A 15,611-nucleotide genomic window follows, 5' to 3' on the forward strand; every position below is an offset into this window, starting at 1 on the left:
TATAGTTACCTACGACTATGATATTAACCCGCCGACATCTCCGACATGCTTCTCCTTCCTCTCCATCTTTCTATTATTCTCTCCCACTCCCCACCTCGTCCACTCCCTCGCTGTGCCGGTTGGTCCGTCTGCCCTCCCTCCCCCTAGACGTACCCAACAGGCCTAAGATTAGCTTGCTGCTAGTCTCGGAAGAAAAAAAAGGAAAAAGAGGGACCCCAATCAATTGGCAGGGGGTTTGAACGCCAAAAGAGAACCAAAAGAACAAAAACAGAACCCCCCTTCAATAAAAATTATTAAATCGAAAATTCCTTAATTTCGTCTTTTTTTAGACCAAGAAAAAAACCATAATGCATCGGCCACCATACGGGCGTGGTCAGCCACAGCTGGGCGCGACCTGGTATCCAGGGGGCCAGGATGATTTTTACATGCCAGAAGTCATCTCCCCTTCCCCTCAAAGGTGCGTGTGTGAGAGAGAGCTGAGCTGACCTGACTGGACCGGGGAACAAAGATATTTTTCGTTTCTGCCTTCCAACTTATTCTTCCTCTTCTTCTTTTCCTTCTCTTCCCCCCTCTTCCTCCCCCACACCATCCTTTCATTTTCACCCGTTTCACCCCTCTGGTGGATGTGCTGACCGTCGTCCCTCCTTTTGTTTGCCTCTCTGCAGGGTTATGCCTGAAGTCCCGGAGAATATGCAGGACAACATCGCCCATCTCGAGCACGAAGCCCGGAACCCCCAGCGGGGTCCCCAAATGCCCGTGCAGTATGACCGGTCTCGCTTCCCCGAACGAACTTCCTCCTCGACCGCCGTCGTCGTTCAGGGCGATCCCGTGCCATCGGGCTACGAGGCCACCACCCATTACGAGCAATCCGCCGCCGTCTACGACTCCATGGATGCGCCCAACTTCTCCGCGTTTCCCGTCCTGCGCAACCCCCCGCCAAATGTGCCCCCCACCGACGAACAACGCGAAGCGAGTCTAGAGCGCGCCCGACTGGCCGTGCTGTCGTCCAATGACCCCGACATGCAATTGGCCTGGGCCCAGGATGCCCTGGCCTACGTTGAAATCGCTATGCAGAACGAAGCCCGCCTGTCCCTGATTCAGCCCCCGCGCCCGCAGACCCCGCCCGTCGAGCGCCAGTTGAAGATGGACGCCATGAACATTGTGAACTTCCTCGCCGACCAGTTCCACCCCAAGGCCGATTTCATCAGGGGCATGTGGCTGGAGTTTGGCAAATTTGGCTATCGCGTGGACAAGAAGGAGGCCTTCCGCGCTTATTCCAGAGCGGCGGAAAAGGGATATGCCCGCGCCCAATATCGCATCGGAATGCAGTTCGAGAGCTCCGGCGAACCAGAAAAGGCCATCCGTCACTATGAAAAGGGTGTCGCGCTGTCCGACTCTGCGTCATTCTACGTAAGTTAAGTGGTGGGTTGAGGCTGGTGGAGCATATACTAATAGTCTTCTCCCACAGCGTCTCGGAATGATGATTCTCCTCGGACAGCATGGACAGCGCCAGGATTACCAAATGGGGCTGGATTACATCCGTCTCGCGGCGCAGTCCTGCGATGAGAATGCGCCCCAAGGTGCTTATGTGCGTCACCGCCCTCTATTCATTCGGCGCGACATCTAACGTTGGCTCTTATACAGGTGTACGGAATGCTGCTCGCGCGCGAGCTCCCGCAGGTGAACGTGCCGGAAACCTTCCTTCCTCTGGACCTCAACGCCGCGCGCGTCAATATCGAAAAGGCCGCCTATCACGGGTTTGCAAAGGCGCAAGTGAAGATGGGTGCTGCGTACGAACTGTGTCAGCTGGGCTGCGACTTCAACCCGGCCTTGTCGCTGCATTACAATGCTCTGGCCGCACGCCAGGGTGAGCCGGAGGCTGAAATGGCCATCAGCAAGTGGTTCCTCTGTGGACACGAGGGGGTTTTCGACAAGAACGATGAGTTGGCATTCACCTATGCCCAGCGTGCCGCTCAGAGCGGTCTCCCTACCGCCGAATTCGCCCTGGGTTACTTCTACGAGGTCGGAATCTTCGTCCCAGTCGACATCAAGGAAGCTCGAAGCTGGTACGCAAAGGCCGCCGCCAGCGGAAACAAGGATGCGTCTGGCCGGATCGACAGCATCTCCCGCTCCAAGACCCTATCTCGCAAGGATCACGAACAGGTGGCCATCGCGCGCATCAAATCGCGCTATGGGTCCGCCCAACGGCCCAACCTGTCGAGCAAGCCCGTGTCGGAAACCATTGAGATGCCGGATCCTTCGCGGATGAGCCTGAACGACAACCCCCCGAGTGCCGCCCCCTACCCAGATCGACCAGCATCGCGTGCGCGGCCCGTGTATCCTCCGTCGGGCTACTCCATGCCGGATCCCCGACCCAGCTCGGCGTTTGGCATCAACCCCAACCTTCGTTCTCCTGTCGCTCTCAACTACCACCGAGCGGCATCGTATGGACCGGGAACGGGACCCCAACAGAACTTCCGCACGGGCACTCCGTCCAGCGCGGGCCCGACCAGTCCAACGTCCGCCACGCCGAAACTTGATATTGGTTATCAGGCTCCAATGGAGCCCAGTGGCCAAGACATGCGGAGGCGCCCGCAGCGGCTGGATGCGGTCCCTGACCGACGACCTGCGCGGACGCCGGCCTCTCCCGGCCACGGGGGGCCCGTCGGATCCCCTCGACCGATGGGCTCGCCCGCGTCTGCCAACTTCCCTGGACGGAACGACTCCATGCCCTCGCCCCCCAGCACGTCGTCGTCGTCGAAGCCGCCCTCCACCGCCTCCAGTCAGAAGCCTTCAAAGTCCCAAGGTGGTCTGCCGGGTAAAGGACCCAAGACGTTCGAGGAGATGGGAGTTCCCACTGTCCAGAAAGATAACGATTGCGTACGTGTCATTGCATACGTTTCCATTGCATTAATCTGTATCTGATACTAACCTTCCTAGATCGTCATGTGATACCCTGAGTCGACGGGCTCTTGCATCAGTATTTCGGTTGTTTCATATTTCGATGGCCTGAGAAAGCCTTTCGCCTCAGGTCCAGGTATTCACTCTGGGATATCCGCAAAGAAAAGTCAGATGGTAGATCTACGTGGCGATTTGCGTCTACCTTTTTCTCCAAATTCTCTCATGTTTTCGCGCTATATCTTATTAATCCATTCTGTCCACATACTCTTGAGCATTCGTTGTTTATACCAGTCTTATCTTGTTCCAGGTTCTTTGGGTTGAAGTTCGTCATGCATGATCTAGGGTTGCTTTGAGGGTTTTGCTCTGGGCTCTGCATAGATCCGGAGGGTCTACCTACTGTTTTCTGTTTTAGCATTGATTCATCCGCATTCGCCTTCGCGGTTTATTTGGTTCGCGTGTAGCTAATCCCACGCAATCATGTATATACCTATTCTATACAACCGGGCCTGCCCGGCCGGTTCTTCACTCAAACCTGTCACCCAGCCGGCGCATACCTCCCCAGCGCCGTAGAGATATGAAAGTGATTTGGAAACCTCCCTCTGGAATGACCAACTTGTGGTCCTTACCGCGACGGAATATGATGTGGAAGGACAATTCCATGGTTTTGCCATCTCTGTTAAAACATCTAGAGTAGCTTCGACGGAATGAAGGGGGTTGCTGAGCGATAGCGGCTACTTTATCTTCAGTAAGAATTTTCATGTATGCTTCGGGATGGAGAGGCATGCATGGTAGGTTGCCGTGAAATCTGTTGCCTTTTTGCTTTATTCTTCTGGCCAGCAGTTCCTCCTTCGGTAACTTGAGTCGAATCAGCACGGGTTGGATTCAACTGATGATCCCTTTGGTTAAGGCAGCTTCGTGCTGCCCTACAGGATAGATAATTTTTTCTCCGGTTTCCCTTCTCGCTCTTTCTTCATATTTCAGCACTTCTTCTTCAGCTGCCTGCTCGGTATCAAGCTGGCTCATGTCCTGAGCCTCCTCTTCAAGACACAGCCTCTGTCGACTGTAAGGCGTTCAAACAGATTACGGAGTGAAGAGGAAGATATGTCACGGTATGTACTGAGACCGACGGCCCTGGTCCCTTTCGGTGAAGGTCTGCAACCTGCATAGCTTATTATAGAGCGCTGCGAGAGTCGTGGTTCCGTATATTGAAGGTCCGGTGATTTTGCAGGGCAGATTACGGTGTCATGGTATGCTGAGAAGTCGCGTTGCTTCCAATCAGAAGCTTGGGGCGATCGTGAGGCTTTTCTCTTCAGGGTATTTGACGGCTCTCTGCTCTCAGCGAGGACGAGTTGCTATCCTTCACCCTCCACGTTGGTCACAGAAAGCTGTTTTTGACAATAGAGAGACTTTCTCGTGATGGAACGATGATTGGGCGACAAAGTGGAAGGATCGGACAGTGAGGGGAGGTGAGGTTTAAAGATCAAGGTGAGGTGAAGTGAAGTGAGAGTTGAGAACAGGGAAGTGAAGGATGTGGTCCGCAATGTCGTCCATCGCAGCGTGATAGACAATTAACCACGCAGACTCATCACTATCAATCATGGCCGACAAAAAGAACAAGAAAGACAAAACTTCTAATGCAGATGGTCCGAATATTTGTCAAGCCTAGTGTACGCAGGCTAACTTCCTTAGGAGGCAATGATGGCGCTGCGTTGATCCTTGACTATCTTCGTACGTGCTCCTGCGCAAGAGGCCTTGCATCAACGAAAGACTAACATGACCATGTCTAGGCAAGCAAAAGTATGGCCCATCCAGAAACGAGATCACAGCCGTCTTCCCTATGCTAACCTTCTATCTGATGGGATAGTCGGCCATATTCGGTAGGTGACCACAAATTGCAGACAACAGTGCGCCCACGTCGAAGCGACATCTACTCACAGGTTGTGACCTAGGCAATTGACATCTCGGCCAACCTACACAATAAAGTCACCAAAGGTGCAGCAGCAAAAGTACTCAAAGAACTTCACCAGCGGAAAGAGATTGAAGCCCGCGTCTCTGGTGAGCCACCTTTAACTACCAGCGATCATCATACCTAACGAACTCATTCACGCACCTCTAGGGAAACAAGCAGTTTACCATGCCTTACAAGAGACCAGCAATGACACCTCCCCCGAAGCCATGACGGCTCTACAGAACGAGCACCAAAGACTACAAGAGGAACTCACCACGCTGAAGGAGGACGAAAAACAAGCACGGGAGGAACTAGCGGCCCTGAACGCGAGACCCCTCCTTTCCGAACTCCGTCGCGACATCGACCAACTCGAGCAGGAGAAGAAATCGCTGCTTGCCCAGTTGGAGCAATTCCACGGCGGCGACGAGCAGGAACAGGTGTCTGCGGACGAACGGGCAGAGATCGAGCGACAATGGCGATACTGGCAGAGACAGGCGCGCATTCGGGGCCGAATCTGTCGTGACTTATGGCTACGATGCTCGGAGGTGTTGCCCGACAATATGACCGCCGAAGAACTCTGGGTATGTTATCTCGCTTCCCTACGATGAGCGGTGGACTGACTGGAGCGCGCAGGAGTCGTTGGGGCTGGAAGGACCGTGTCTTTGTTGATGACTGAGCCGCGATGTGCATGCCTGACGGTCACGTCTGGAGTTGGCGGTAGTACGGAGTACAGTACATTATTGACGGGTGTCGCGGGTCCTGCTTGAATCCGCACGTGTGGGGAATGGAGACAGGATCGGCGGTCTTTCCGCCCTGGCTGGAGGAGATCCGGTGATTCGACCAGACGGAGAGGGATCTAGTTAGGCGGAGAGTCAATGGAGGGAGCGAGCTGAATAGGTGCTAGGGCCCGAACGGGGGATCATCAGATGAACAGCCGCGACCAGGTCATCGGAACGGAGGTGGTGAAGTCAACGCGCGGTGGAGGGGGTTTATGACGCCACCGAACGACGTCGAGGCTCGATCTATATCTGACTCGTGTTGTCGGTGGGTGCATGGACGGCGTCATGTGCGCGTTCTTTTCTTCAAGTTATTTCTAAGAAAAGAAAGACCTTCCTATTCGTTGTGTTTCTTGTTTTCGGTGGTCTCTTGCTGGGTTGCTTTTGTCTTGTTGTGATACTCCTGCAGGTTGATTAGTATTGCTGATATTGTTGAATTATCGGTGTACTGATCTGATGCTTTGACAAGGCTAGAAAGAGCTGTAAGGTAGACATGGTAGTACTGTACCTCTGGATGAATATATATCTTAGGTACCTACTGGGTATATCTCTCTTGGGCCTCCAGTTAGACACTATCACCACCTGGATATGCCCATAGTTGATGACGAAGATAGCATTCTCGAAAAATAAAAAACATAGAAAAACAAGAAGAAACATACAAGACCCCATGTGAACACTGACCCATCCTATTCATCAGGCGCAGGGGGTTGACGAAGCATATATCCTCCATGCGATGTCTATATGTATAGGCTTCGTTCCCTGCTCAACCCGATTCTCACGCCTTTCTCTCCCACTCTGTCCACTATCTAGAAATCCATCAGGAATATTTTCCATTCTCTTATCCCTACTTCTCTCTCTATATTGTTCTCTGCTAGACACCTTGTTCGCAATTTTTTTTCCCATTCCCCACTCGGGACCGATAAACCCCTCCGGATTTTGTGGTCCGCCGCCGCCCCAGTTGGCTCATTCTTTTTCATGCAGTTGTCTCGCAGTCTTCCGCCTCCTCCTCCTCTTCATCCTCCGCCGCCGCCGCCGCCTCCTCGTCCTCCACCATCCGTCTCGTCCTCCTCCCACTCCTCCCGTCTGCTGAATCGCCCTCCCAGTGACATGAAAAGTCGTGCGCCTCTTCCGGTTCCCGCCGGGTCTCAGCCTGCGCAGCAGAACGGTCATTCCCGCAATCTCTCGGGTTTCGACATGGCTGCCCGCAGTCCTCCCAATCAGAGCAGTAAGAGATCTCTCGCTTTTCTCCCTTCCCTGCTTCATTCTGGGCACCGTTATCGGCTGCGGTCTCTTCTTTCCTCCTCTGGAAGGACTCTCCTCTCCGTCACTGTTCCTCAGAGACTTGCGCTGACATAGCGGGGAACCTCCGCCACCACAGATACCAAGCATGTTCCCTGCAAATTCTTCCGTCAGGGAGCTTGCCAGGCCGGTCCTGCCTGTCCATTCTTACATTCCACTGATGCCGCGATCGACTATGCTCCCTGTAAATACTTCACCAAGGTACGATCTTGCCATGTGCTGTCGGGCATCGGCCCCCCGCCTCTGCCAAGACGATGTGACGCCGTTCGGACACCTGCGAGCAGACCTGACTGGATTCTAGGGTAACTGCAAATTCGGAGCCAAGTGTGCGCTGGCGCATATTCTCCCCGATGGTCGACGGGTCAACCGTCCCAACGGTATGGGCATGGGCGGAAGTCATCTGAATCTGGGCGGTCGAGTCAACCCGCAGGCCTATGTGAATCAGGATTCCGCCTTGACGAACTCGGTGCTGTCGCAACAGCGCTTGAACGGTCATGAACCCCGTTACGCCCATCCTTTACCGCCGCAGGAGGAGTTTCAGAATCTGCATGCGCAGCAGCAGCAGCCACCCTACGATGCGATCCCGACGATCGACGCAGGTCTCGCTTCCGACGCCGGATCGAAGTACGGATCCCCTGTGGACGACCTGCGATTCCCCATGTCCCCCAATCACCGCCATCTGACAGCCCTGGATGCTCCGCTCCCCGCCTCTTTTGACAGCCAGGGTATCTCGCATGCCGCTCGCTATGGCCCCGTTGCCGCTTCTATGCCCTCCAAGTTCGGCTTGGACCTATCGTCTCCGCCCGCTCAGAGAATCGGAGCTCCCTCCGACGCGCTTCGAAACCTTCGCGACGCCGCTTATGGATCAGACCTGAGAAAGCCCTCCTCGTCCTTCATCGGATCTTCGCCGCCGGGTATCCCCGAGGATGGCATCGGCCCCCGATTTTTACACTCCTCGCGACCTGTCAAGCCGCGCATGCTGTCCGCTAGTGTGCCCCGCCCCACTGCCTTGGATGATTGGGATGAGAGCAATTTCCCGATGGAGGAGGACTATCTGCCCATGAATCTGCACGATGACGTTCTAACCCCGCAGGAGCGCCTCCGTCGCCTGTCTCGCACAGATCACGAGCTCGGTGGCCTGGGAATGAGCAGTGCTAGCTTCTCCAAGGTCGGATCTCCTCTGGCGTCCAGTCCATCTCGCTTCGGCGCTCTGTTCGCCAAACAACGCCAGAAGAAGGAAGAGGATGCCCACGGTACCTCCCTCCCGCATGTTGGCTCACCTCTGCGTGAGTCTGCGCTGAGCCTCGGCACAAGCCCCGGTCTGGGCGCCATTGGAAGCCGGCAGGTGGCGGAAGATGCCTCGCCGTTCGGGTCTACTCCGTCGCGACAGTCGACATCCACGCTCTCTGCACAGCTGAGTAGCATGTCCCTGCACCCGGGATCGGCTCGTCACTCATCGTCCGTCGGCCCCAGCAGTCGTATGGATCGCTCGCCGGTCAGCACGAGCAAGATTGACGAGGAGCAAAGCGACTTGGTCTTCTCCATGGAGGAGGAAGAGAACAACAAACGAAGCAGTTCTTCATGGGGTAATTCAAAGACCGACTCCTCCAACGAGGAGGACTCGACTCCGACGAGGGCAGCGGGCTTCCAGTCCTGATCCTGCATGTCGTTTCCAACGACGTTTGCTTTGCTCTTTGTCAAGCTCGCCTGTCGGGAGCAAAGGAGACATGATACGGCTTCACGAACGAAAACCAAAACAAAAGGAACAAAGAGGGTAATCACAATATTCGTACCTGGCGGTACCAGTCCACGATGAATATAGCAACCGACCCGCGGTTTCAGCGACATTGGCGGACATTTTGCATAGAACGGTTCAGCGATCACCGGGGATTTTTCTGCATCCACGGTCCCTTGCATACTATTCCAAAAGGACAAAAGCTCTTCACCATCTAGACAAGGTTGGCTTCACGGGATGCACAGTGATTCGACAGCTCGAAGTGATTTATTCGATCCTGACGAGATCTCTCCGCATTTAATTTTCCTTTTTTAGTGTAGGGTCATAGTGACTATCTGGGAAAGAGGCGAGCGCTAACTTCACTTGATTGGAGTCCTTTTTTGGACATTTCGTGTACAATCTAATCTCTTACCTACCTTACCTTCTTCTTTGATCCATGTACCTACTTTAGGAAACCGTACAGTCCACAGATTTCGGAAGGCACCGTGTGCGTAGACTTGCCCTTGACATCGTTCCTCCGTTTTCCTCGCCTTTCATCTTCAGCCATCGTTCGCCTTATCCGCATTTCGCTGTTCTTCTCCCAACAGCTTCTTTCCACGCCATATGTCCTTTGCCGCGCCAACTTGGCCAACCGCAGCGCCGGCTCCAATCCCAGGCATGCCTGGGCAGCCTGTTTGGGCCCCTATAATACAGGGGTTTTGCTATCTCATCTTCTTCACAACGGCGGGATGCATCTTTACTAACTTCTGGTTCAAAACCAGAAGAAGGTAAAGCACATATTCCCTAACTGAATATCATACAGTATACTCATTCCATTCATAGATATGAGTATATTGAGATCAAACTCAATCGAGATACCGAGTGTCCCGAAGAGCTACCTTAATTGTTGTTCGCCATAAGCAGTGGGCGGTTCCTCGGCACTGGATCAAGAAGAACCTGCAGCCCCTATACGATGTCCCTGACAAGCAGACCATGCAGTCATATGACGCCTTCGACAATGAAGACTGGCCGAAGGGCCTGAAGGGTCTCATTCCGGCCGCGGTCGCAGTCCCTGACGGAAAGGCTGTCTTCTGGTTCGCTTATCATACCAACATATTTGGCTAAGATTGTTACTAGCTCATAGTATAGTCCACGATCCGCTGCCACACACATCCAGCAAGAACATTGCCCAAAAGGGCAAAAATTTTTGGATATCGTTGCGGCGAGCAAGAAAGGCCCCCGCAGATTGGCCCCTTAAATATGGGGCAGCCGATGTAGAGGTCTTTTTTGGGTTAAAAACTTTTTGGTTTGCTTTTTGGGGGGAGGTTGTTTCTACCTTGGTGGCCTTGTATAAGGTAAAATGTATAATTAGTAGAAGGAATCAGGCCAGTGTACTAATGGTACAAATTCAATTATTACTAACTCAGAACTTCAACGGATGATTGCTATCCCGGGTACAACGAAGCCGAACCGCTTGGAGGAGAACTGGGCGTCGCGTAGTGTTCAGTTGACGCCGGAGGAAATACAGGAAATGCGCAGAATTATTGACAATGCGACGCCGCATGGTAATAGATATGCACCTGCGCAACAGGCTTTGGTTGGACTTAGATAGAGCTAGGCATGAAATGAGGATAACCCTCGAGAATCAATGGTGTGCACACTGTTATTGACATGATACATGATCAATGTTAGGAAACATCCAGGTCGTTCTCTGACTACTCGCATTTCGTAGAAATAAACCGGCGCTAGTGTACACGATGAAAGGCTTAGAACCGCAATGACTCCTAGCCGAAGAGACAGAGACATATCTAGATTAACCCCTACAGATCCTTGCACGAAGCGCCATGCCCTTTCCTGGTATCCAGTCCTCCGTATCCTACCTTATTCGATCATTCTTAGTCTCACAGGCTGACAATCAAGGCCCATTGTCAACTTCATCCATGTAGAGCGCGCTTCCCTTGAGGCTGACAAAGGATGCCTTCTCTGACTGCGCCTGGATCTGCGCGGTGATTCTGCGGGCTGCCTTTTCCGCGAGAAGTCTCTGCTCACGTGCCTTTGCATCGGCTTCCTTCGCCTTCGCCGCATTGTCGTGATAGAGAATCTCGTAGATTGTGTCCGTCCCCTTCATGACCTGGTTCGTCATGACATCGACGGCTTTGGACGTCAGTGCCTCGACCCGGGCTGCAAGCGCCGTCTCCTCGTCGGCCCGTTGACGTTTTGCGCTCTTTTCGCGCTCTTCTTGCTCTTCTCTTTCCTTGCGCTTCTGCGCCTCGACCAGCTTTCGACGCTCCTCCTTCGCTGCAAGGTACTTGAGTGAGTGGCCGAGCTTCTGCTGAACGGAGGGGGTGATGTCCAGCGGCGGGGATGAGAAGAAGAGCACATGGCCATAGTCATCGCAGTGGAATTGTTCCCTGATATCGGCCGGGATGGCCGCGTTGGCTGCATCGCTCAGGTGGAATACCTCGATAGGACGGGGAGCGTTGGGGTTGTACATCGAGGCTGGCGGTACCTGCATGCGGTTTGTCTGGTACGGTGTATATGGGGAAGGCTGTGCAGCGGCGTATGGATGAGGCATGCCAGGCGTCTGGAATGGCGCATTGGGGGTATGGGGCGCAAAGCCGCTAGCTCGCCGTTGTAGAGCGGGCTGGTACATTTGCGCCGGCGGTACCTGAGGTTGTTGGTAGGCTACTGGGGGAACGGCCACTGGTGACTGTTGCACCGCGGTGAGTGGCGCAGCTGGCGAGCGTGTAGGCACGGGCGTAGCCCCAGGTAGACCAGGGCTGTCTATGCTTGGGCGGTGCGATGATTGGATCGACTGCTGTCGTTGAATGGAAGGCATGGCCTGCGGCGGGAGTGATGGCGGCGGTGTGGGTGTAGGTTCTGGGGGAGGAGAATCCTACATGATAAAATCAGAAGTCAGTCTGACAGGGTCATACATCACAACAAAGAAAAGAACAACGCACATTTTCGTCTCGCGGACGGCAATGGACAGCGCCAACGATCGGAGGCGCATTTTCAGCTCCCCAAGTCGGCTTCGGAAGATCGTCTGTTTCCTTTGCATCACTCTTGAGTAGATGTTTAATCGGACTGGGGATCTTCTTGATCCTCCGCGGCACGTCAAACAGATCCATCTCGTAGTCTTTCTCCCGCACCTCATCCGGCAGACAGCTTGCCCACGTTTTAATCTTATTGAGCTTATGTTTCTCCTCGTTGTAACGAGCCTCGCAAACGTAAACCTCCTTGTCAGGAGGCAGTCCTCTTGGCCGTCCGCGGCTGTAACGAGTGAAAAACATCACGAAGCATCGGTCCACCACTTCTTCGATCCGATGGTCACGGTACTGCCCGGTCTTGACCACCTCATTTGGATAAAAGTGCTTTTCAACCTGGTGAACTGTCTGCTCCGGTCGATAATACCAGCAGGCATTCACCCACTTGTCACCTTCCGAATCCTGCCAGGTACGGTATATCTGGGCAACGATGGGTTTTGTTACATCATTCGGGTTCTGAATATGTACCCAATCGCCGACCTTCCACAGCTCGCCCTTGTGGAGGATGCCGTCCGGCAAGGGCAGACGTCCGTCCTCCATCAAGTACTCACTGTCAGGTTTCTTCTTTTCCAGATCGGCCAGCCTTCGGGCTTCTGCCTGAAGGTCAACGGCGTCCTTGTATATCTGGCTTTCGGACTGATTGTAGGCTTTGGCGTTGTTGAACATGAGGTCCATATCGCGCATGAAGTGGTCGACGGAGTTATACTTCTTGCGCTTGGACTTGCGCTTGATGATGTCGATCGCGATAGGCTCCTTGATCTCCATGTAGTAATCTGGGTAGACGGCTTTGTCGGGCAAACGTTCAAAGTGTCGTACTTTGAGCATCCCGCTGGGACCTTTCAACTTCCGAATGCCCTTTAACACCGCTTTGATCCTAGCCTCCATCGGGGTATCGACGCGCGGCGGTCGACCTCTCTTTTTTCGCTGTTCTGGGTCGGTGGATTTGGGGCCGTCCTCCTTGCCGCCTTCACGTTTGCTTCCGGGACGAGGTCCGCGTTTCTTCTTCCGTCGTCCGTCGTCATCGGAGTCTTCTTCGTCCTCCTCATCTTCCTCGTCTTCTTCCTCTTCCTCTTCTTCCTCAGGCAAAGGATCGGCTTCTGGAATTTCTCCCAAGTCGGGAAGCTCGGCGTCTTCGGCGGAGATGATTCCTTGGTCTACCAGCTTCTGGAATTCCGCGATGAACACGTCCTGTTTTGGGGCATTTTGTCAGTGACATCAATATGTCATATGATGAGTCTCTGGCACCTACCTTGATGACTAGTGCGTCTTCGTACGCTTGAGATTTGGGACGATTGTAGGTTTGCGCATTATGAGGAATCTGCAAATTGGAAGGTCAGCTAAATATCTCCGCAGGCAAGCAGCGCGATAATTACCAGAGCGCAATCTCGGACGAACTCCGTGAAATGCCGATATTCTCTCTTGTTGATCTTCTGTTTTAGGATGCTCAGAGCCATGGGCTCCTTGATGATCTCGTAGTAATCTGGGACGTTTCGTTTATTCACGCTACGCTGGAACAATTTGGACGGATCATGTCCACTTCACGGTACGAAAGACGACCTGGTTAGCCTGACATTGAACGCGACCAAGGTCGGACGAAAGGGAGGTAGCTCACTCTTCTTCTCTGAAATCGTAGATCGCCATCACAACATCCATCATGGCACGCCATTGTTCATCAGTAATCCCGGAGGGAACCGTCCCATCACCCTTTCCATCGCCCTCAATTGATTTGACGGGTTCCTCGGGCGCAGATTGGACTTGCGACGGCGCCGACTCCTGCTCCATGGTGGAAGGCGACTACCGTGCCGCAGAGGCGGAGAAATGGCACAAACGCGGGGGAAAGCGGTCAAATGTCGCTCGAACCGTTCTTCGCAGCCCGACAATCCGTATAGTATTTGCTGAGCTCGGTCTGACACGGAGAAAGAAAGAAACAATCAAGAGCGCAAAATTGCGACAGGAGAAAGAGAGAGGAGGTCGAGGCTGGGCAGTTCGCGCAACCAGGTGCTGCTGAGTCAGCCACGGTGTTTTGCTGGATTCTTACGTTACAGAGGCGATACGCGGTAATTTTACTGGACGTGGTTCCTTGATGCCTGAGAAATCTGGTACCAGTGGTCGTTTTTGGTAAGTAGGATTCCAGTCGATCTACTTCGGGGGTCCTTCGATCCAGTGCGAACACGCCGGCTCAATTTTGAACCGACTATCCTTGGGGAGAGAGCTCTTTTGAAGCTCTGTTTGGAATACATCGCTCGTGCGGGGAAATCCAAGAAACGAGAGGTACCACAGAGATACTCCGCTACTAGTAGAATCGCAGTCGACTCCAGGTACCATAGAAGTACTCCTCCTTCCTCCGGTTCGGATTGCTTCTATAGGGAACCATAACATTCCACTATCTATTATCAATTCAAATTATCTAGTTATGCCAATGGTCTCGACGATGGAACTCCCAGGATTGAAGAGAATCGACAGAGGCAAGACATAGAATGCGCTCGTCTGTGCCCCACATGCGAGGTGGTTAAAGCGACATCATCCTCCCTTGTTCACCACCGCATGCTGCTTCTCCAACCCTGTCTTCTATTATCGTCTCCTCCTCCCCCACTTCCTCCCTCTTTTCTAATATATATCCATCTCTTCCGGCTCAAGCGCATACCGTCTCTTGTCATAAATTACCGTCACTTTCCTCTCCAACGTCCCCGTCCGCTCCCCCACCCTAGCTAGGAGTATGAGACTCCGTATCCGCGGTCCATCCGGACAGGCAACTGTTGCTTTGGACAACAGTGCTACCGTGGGCGACCTGCAAACTCAAATCGCAGACAACACCGGATTAACGCAGTTCGACGTGAAATATGGATATCCCAACCTCAAACCACTTGCGCTGAACGAGTTTCCTGCGGACCTCCGGATCACGGACCTGGGAATCGAACTGAATGGCGAACAGCTGATCGTGACGAAGAAGGAGGGCGTGGCGGACGAACAACCAAGTGGAAACATTTCAGAGACAGCTCCAACTCAACAGCAATCACAACCGCTCGAGAAGACGGCCCCCAAAGGCGACTCCGATGACCCGCCGGAGATCGCATCCCCCGACCATGGGGGCACCTTTGTCCTACGGATCATGCCCGACGACAACTCCTGTCTCTTTCGCGCGGTTGGCAGCGCCATCATGGGTGGTATGGACACGATGAATGAACTCCGATCGGTGGTCGCTCAGACAATCCAAGCACACCCGGAGCTCTACTCCGAGGCGGTTCTGGAGAAGAAGCCCGATGACTACTGTCGCTGGATCCAGAACGAGGACTCGTGGGGCGGCGGAATCGAGCTTAGCATTCTGAGCAAGCATTTCGACATCGAGATCTGCTCAATCGACGTACAGACCCTGCGCGTTGATCGCTTTAACGAGGGCCCTCGCACCCGGTGTATCCTGGTCTACTCCGGTATCCACTATGATACGATTGCGCTGTCGCCGTCTGAACCTCCGTTCACCCATGCGTATGCGCCTCCCGAGTTCGATACCAAGGTCTTTGATGCTGCCGATCCGGTGGTGTTGGAGAAAGCGTTGGAGCTCTGCAAGGTGCTGCAGGGCAAACATTACTACACGGATACCGCTGGCTTCCGCATTCGCTGCAATACATGCGGTGCTGTTTTGATCGGGGAAAAAGGTGCGGCCCAACACGCGACTCAGACGGGACACTATGACTTCGGAGAAGCAGCTTAAGTTTGGCTTTTCAGGCCGATCAGAGGCTTTATACGTACATGTTAGGTGTCCGGCAGTATATACTTCGAGATGGAGCTCCGTTTACGATGGCATGGGCGAGCATTGCTCACCTCCCAAATTATGATCTCCCGAATATAAGATACCATTACTATATATTGCCGCGATGACTTGTAGTCCCATATCATGATGTATTTCTAAACTCCCTTGATGCTAATGG

At 53.5% G+C, this 15,611-nt stretch overlaps 5 protein-coding genes across 5 annotated transcripts; 4 read left to right on the plus strand and 1 right to left on the minus strand.

The window, feature by feature from the left end:
• Positions 1–347: 347 nt before the first annotated feature.
• On the plus strand, positions 348–2,952 carry ATEG_08976 (putative chitin synthase activator (Chs3); the record flags this gene model as incomplete). The annotated part of the gene is made up of 5 exons (XM_001217561.1): positions 348–457; positions 666–1,410; positions 1,469–1,588; positions 1,645–2,880; positions 2,941–2,952. The coding sequence occupies 5 exons, from the start codon at positions 348–350 to the stop codon at positions 2,950–2,952; spliced, it is 2,223 nt and encodes a 740-aa protein (XP_001217562.1).
• A 2,124-nt stretch (positions 2,953–5,076) lies between these two features.
• ATEG_08977 (putative TBP interacting domain protein) lies at positions 5,077–5,616 on the plus strand (the record flags this gene model as incomplete). Its single annotated transcript, XM_001217562.1, has 2 exons — positions 5,077–5,430; positions 5,476–5,616. 2 exons carry the CDS (start codon positions 5,077–5,079, stop codon positions 5,614–5,616), a joined length of 495 nt encoding a protein of 164 aa, XP_001217563.1.
• A 1,203-nt stretch (positions 5,617–6,819) lies between these two features.
• ATEG_08978 (putative spindle poison sensitivity protein Scp3) lies at positions 6,820–8,581 on the plus strand (the record flags this gene model as incomplete). The annotated part of the gene is made up of 3 exons (XM_001217563.1): positions 6,820–6,948; positions 6,982–7,125; positions 7,226–8,581. The coding sequence occupies 3 exons, from the start codon at positions 6,820–6,822 to the stop codon at positions 8,579–8,581; spliced, it is 1,629 nt and encodes a 542-aa protein (XP_001217564.1).
• Positions 8,582–10,553: 1,972 nt separating this feature from the next.
• Positions 10,554–13,467, minus strand: ATEG_08979 (putative RSC complex subunit (RSC1); the record flags this gene model as incomplete). The annotated part of the gene is made up of 5 exons (XM_001217564.1): positions 10,554–11,534; positions 11,602–12,873; positions 12,935–13,003; positions 13,059–13,188; positions 13,298–13,467. 5 exons carry the CDS (start codon positions 13,465–13,467, stop codon positions 10,554–10,556), a joined length of 2,622 nt encoding a protein of 873 aa, XP_001217565.1.
• A 934-nt stretch (positions 13,468–14,401) lies between these two features.
• Positions 14,402–15,394, plus strand: ATEG_08980 (ubiquitin-specific protease OTU1; the record flags this gene model as incomplete). Its single annotated transcript, XM_001217565.1, has 1 exon — positions 14,402–15,394. The coding sequence occupies one exon, from the start codon at positions 14,402–14,404 to the stop codon at positions 15,392–15,394; it is 993 nt and encodes a 330-aa protein (XP_001217566.1).
• Between the last annotated feature and the right edge of the window lie 217 nt (positions 15,395–15,611).

Source organism: Aspergillus terreus, genomic scaffold, assembly GCF_000149615.1.
Source record: "Aspergillus terreus NIH2624 scaffold_13 genomic scaffold, whole genome shotgun sequence".
Classification (NCBI taxonomy): Eukaryota; Fungi; Ascomycota; class Eurotiomycetes; order Eurotiales; family Aspergillaceae; genus Aspergillus; species Aspergillus terreus.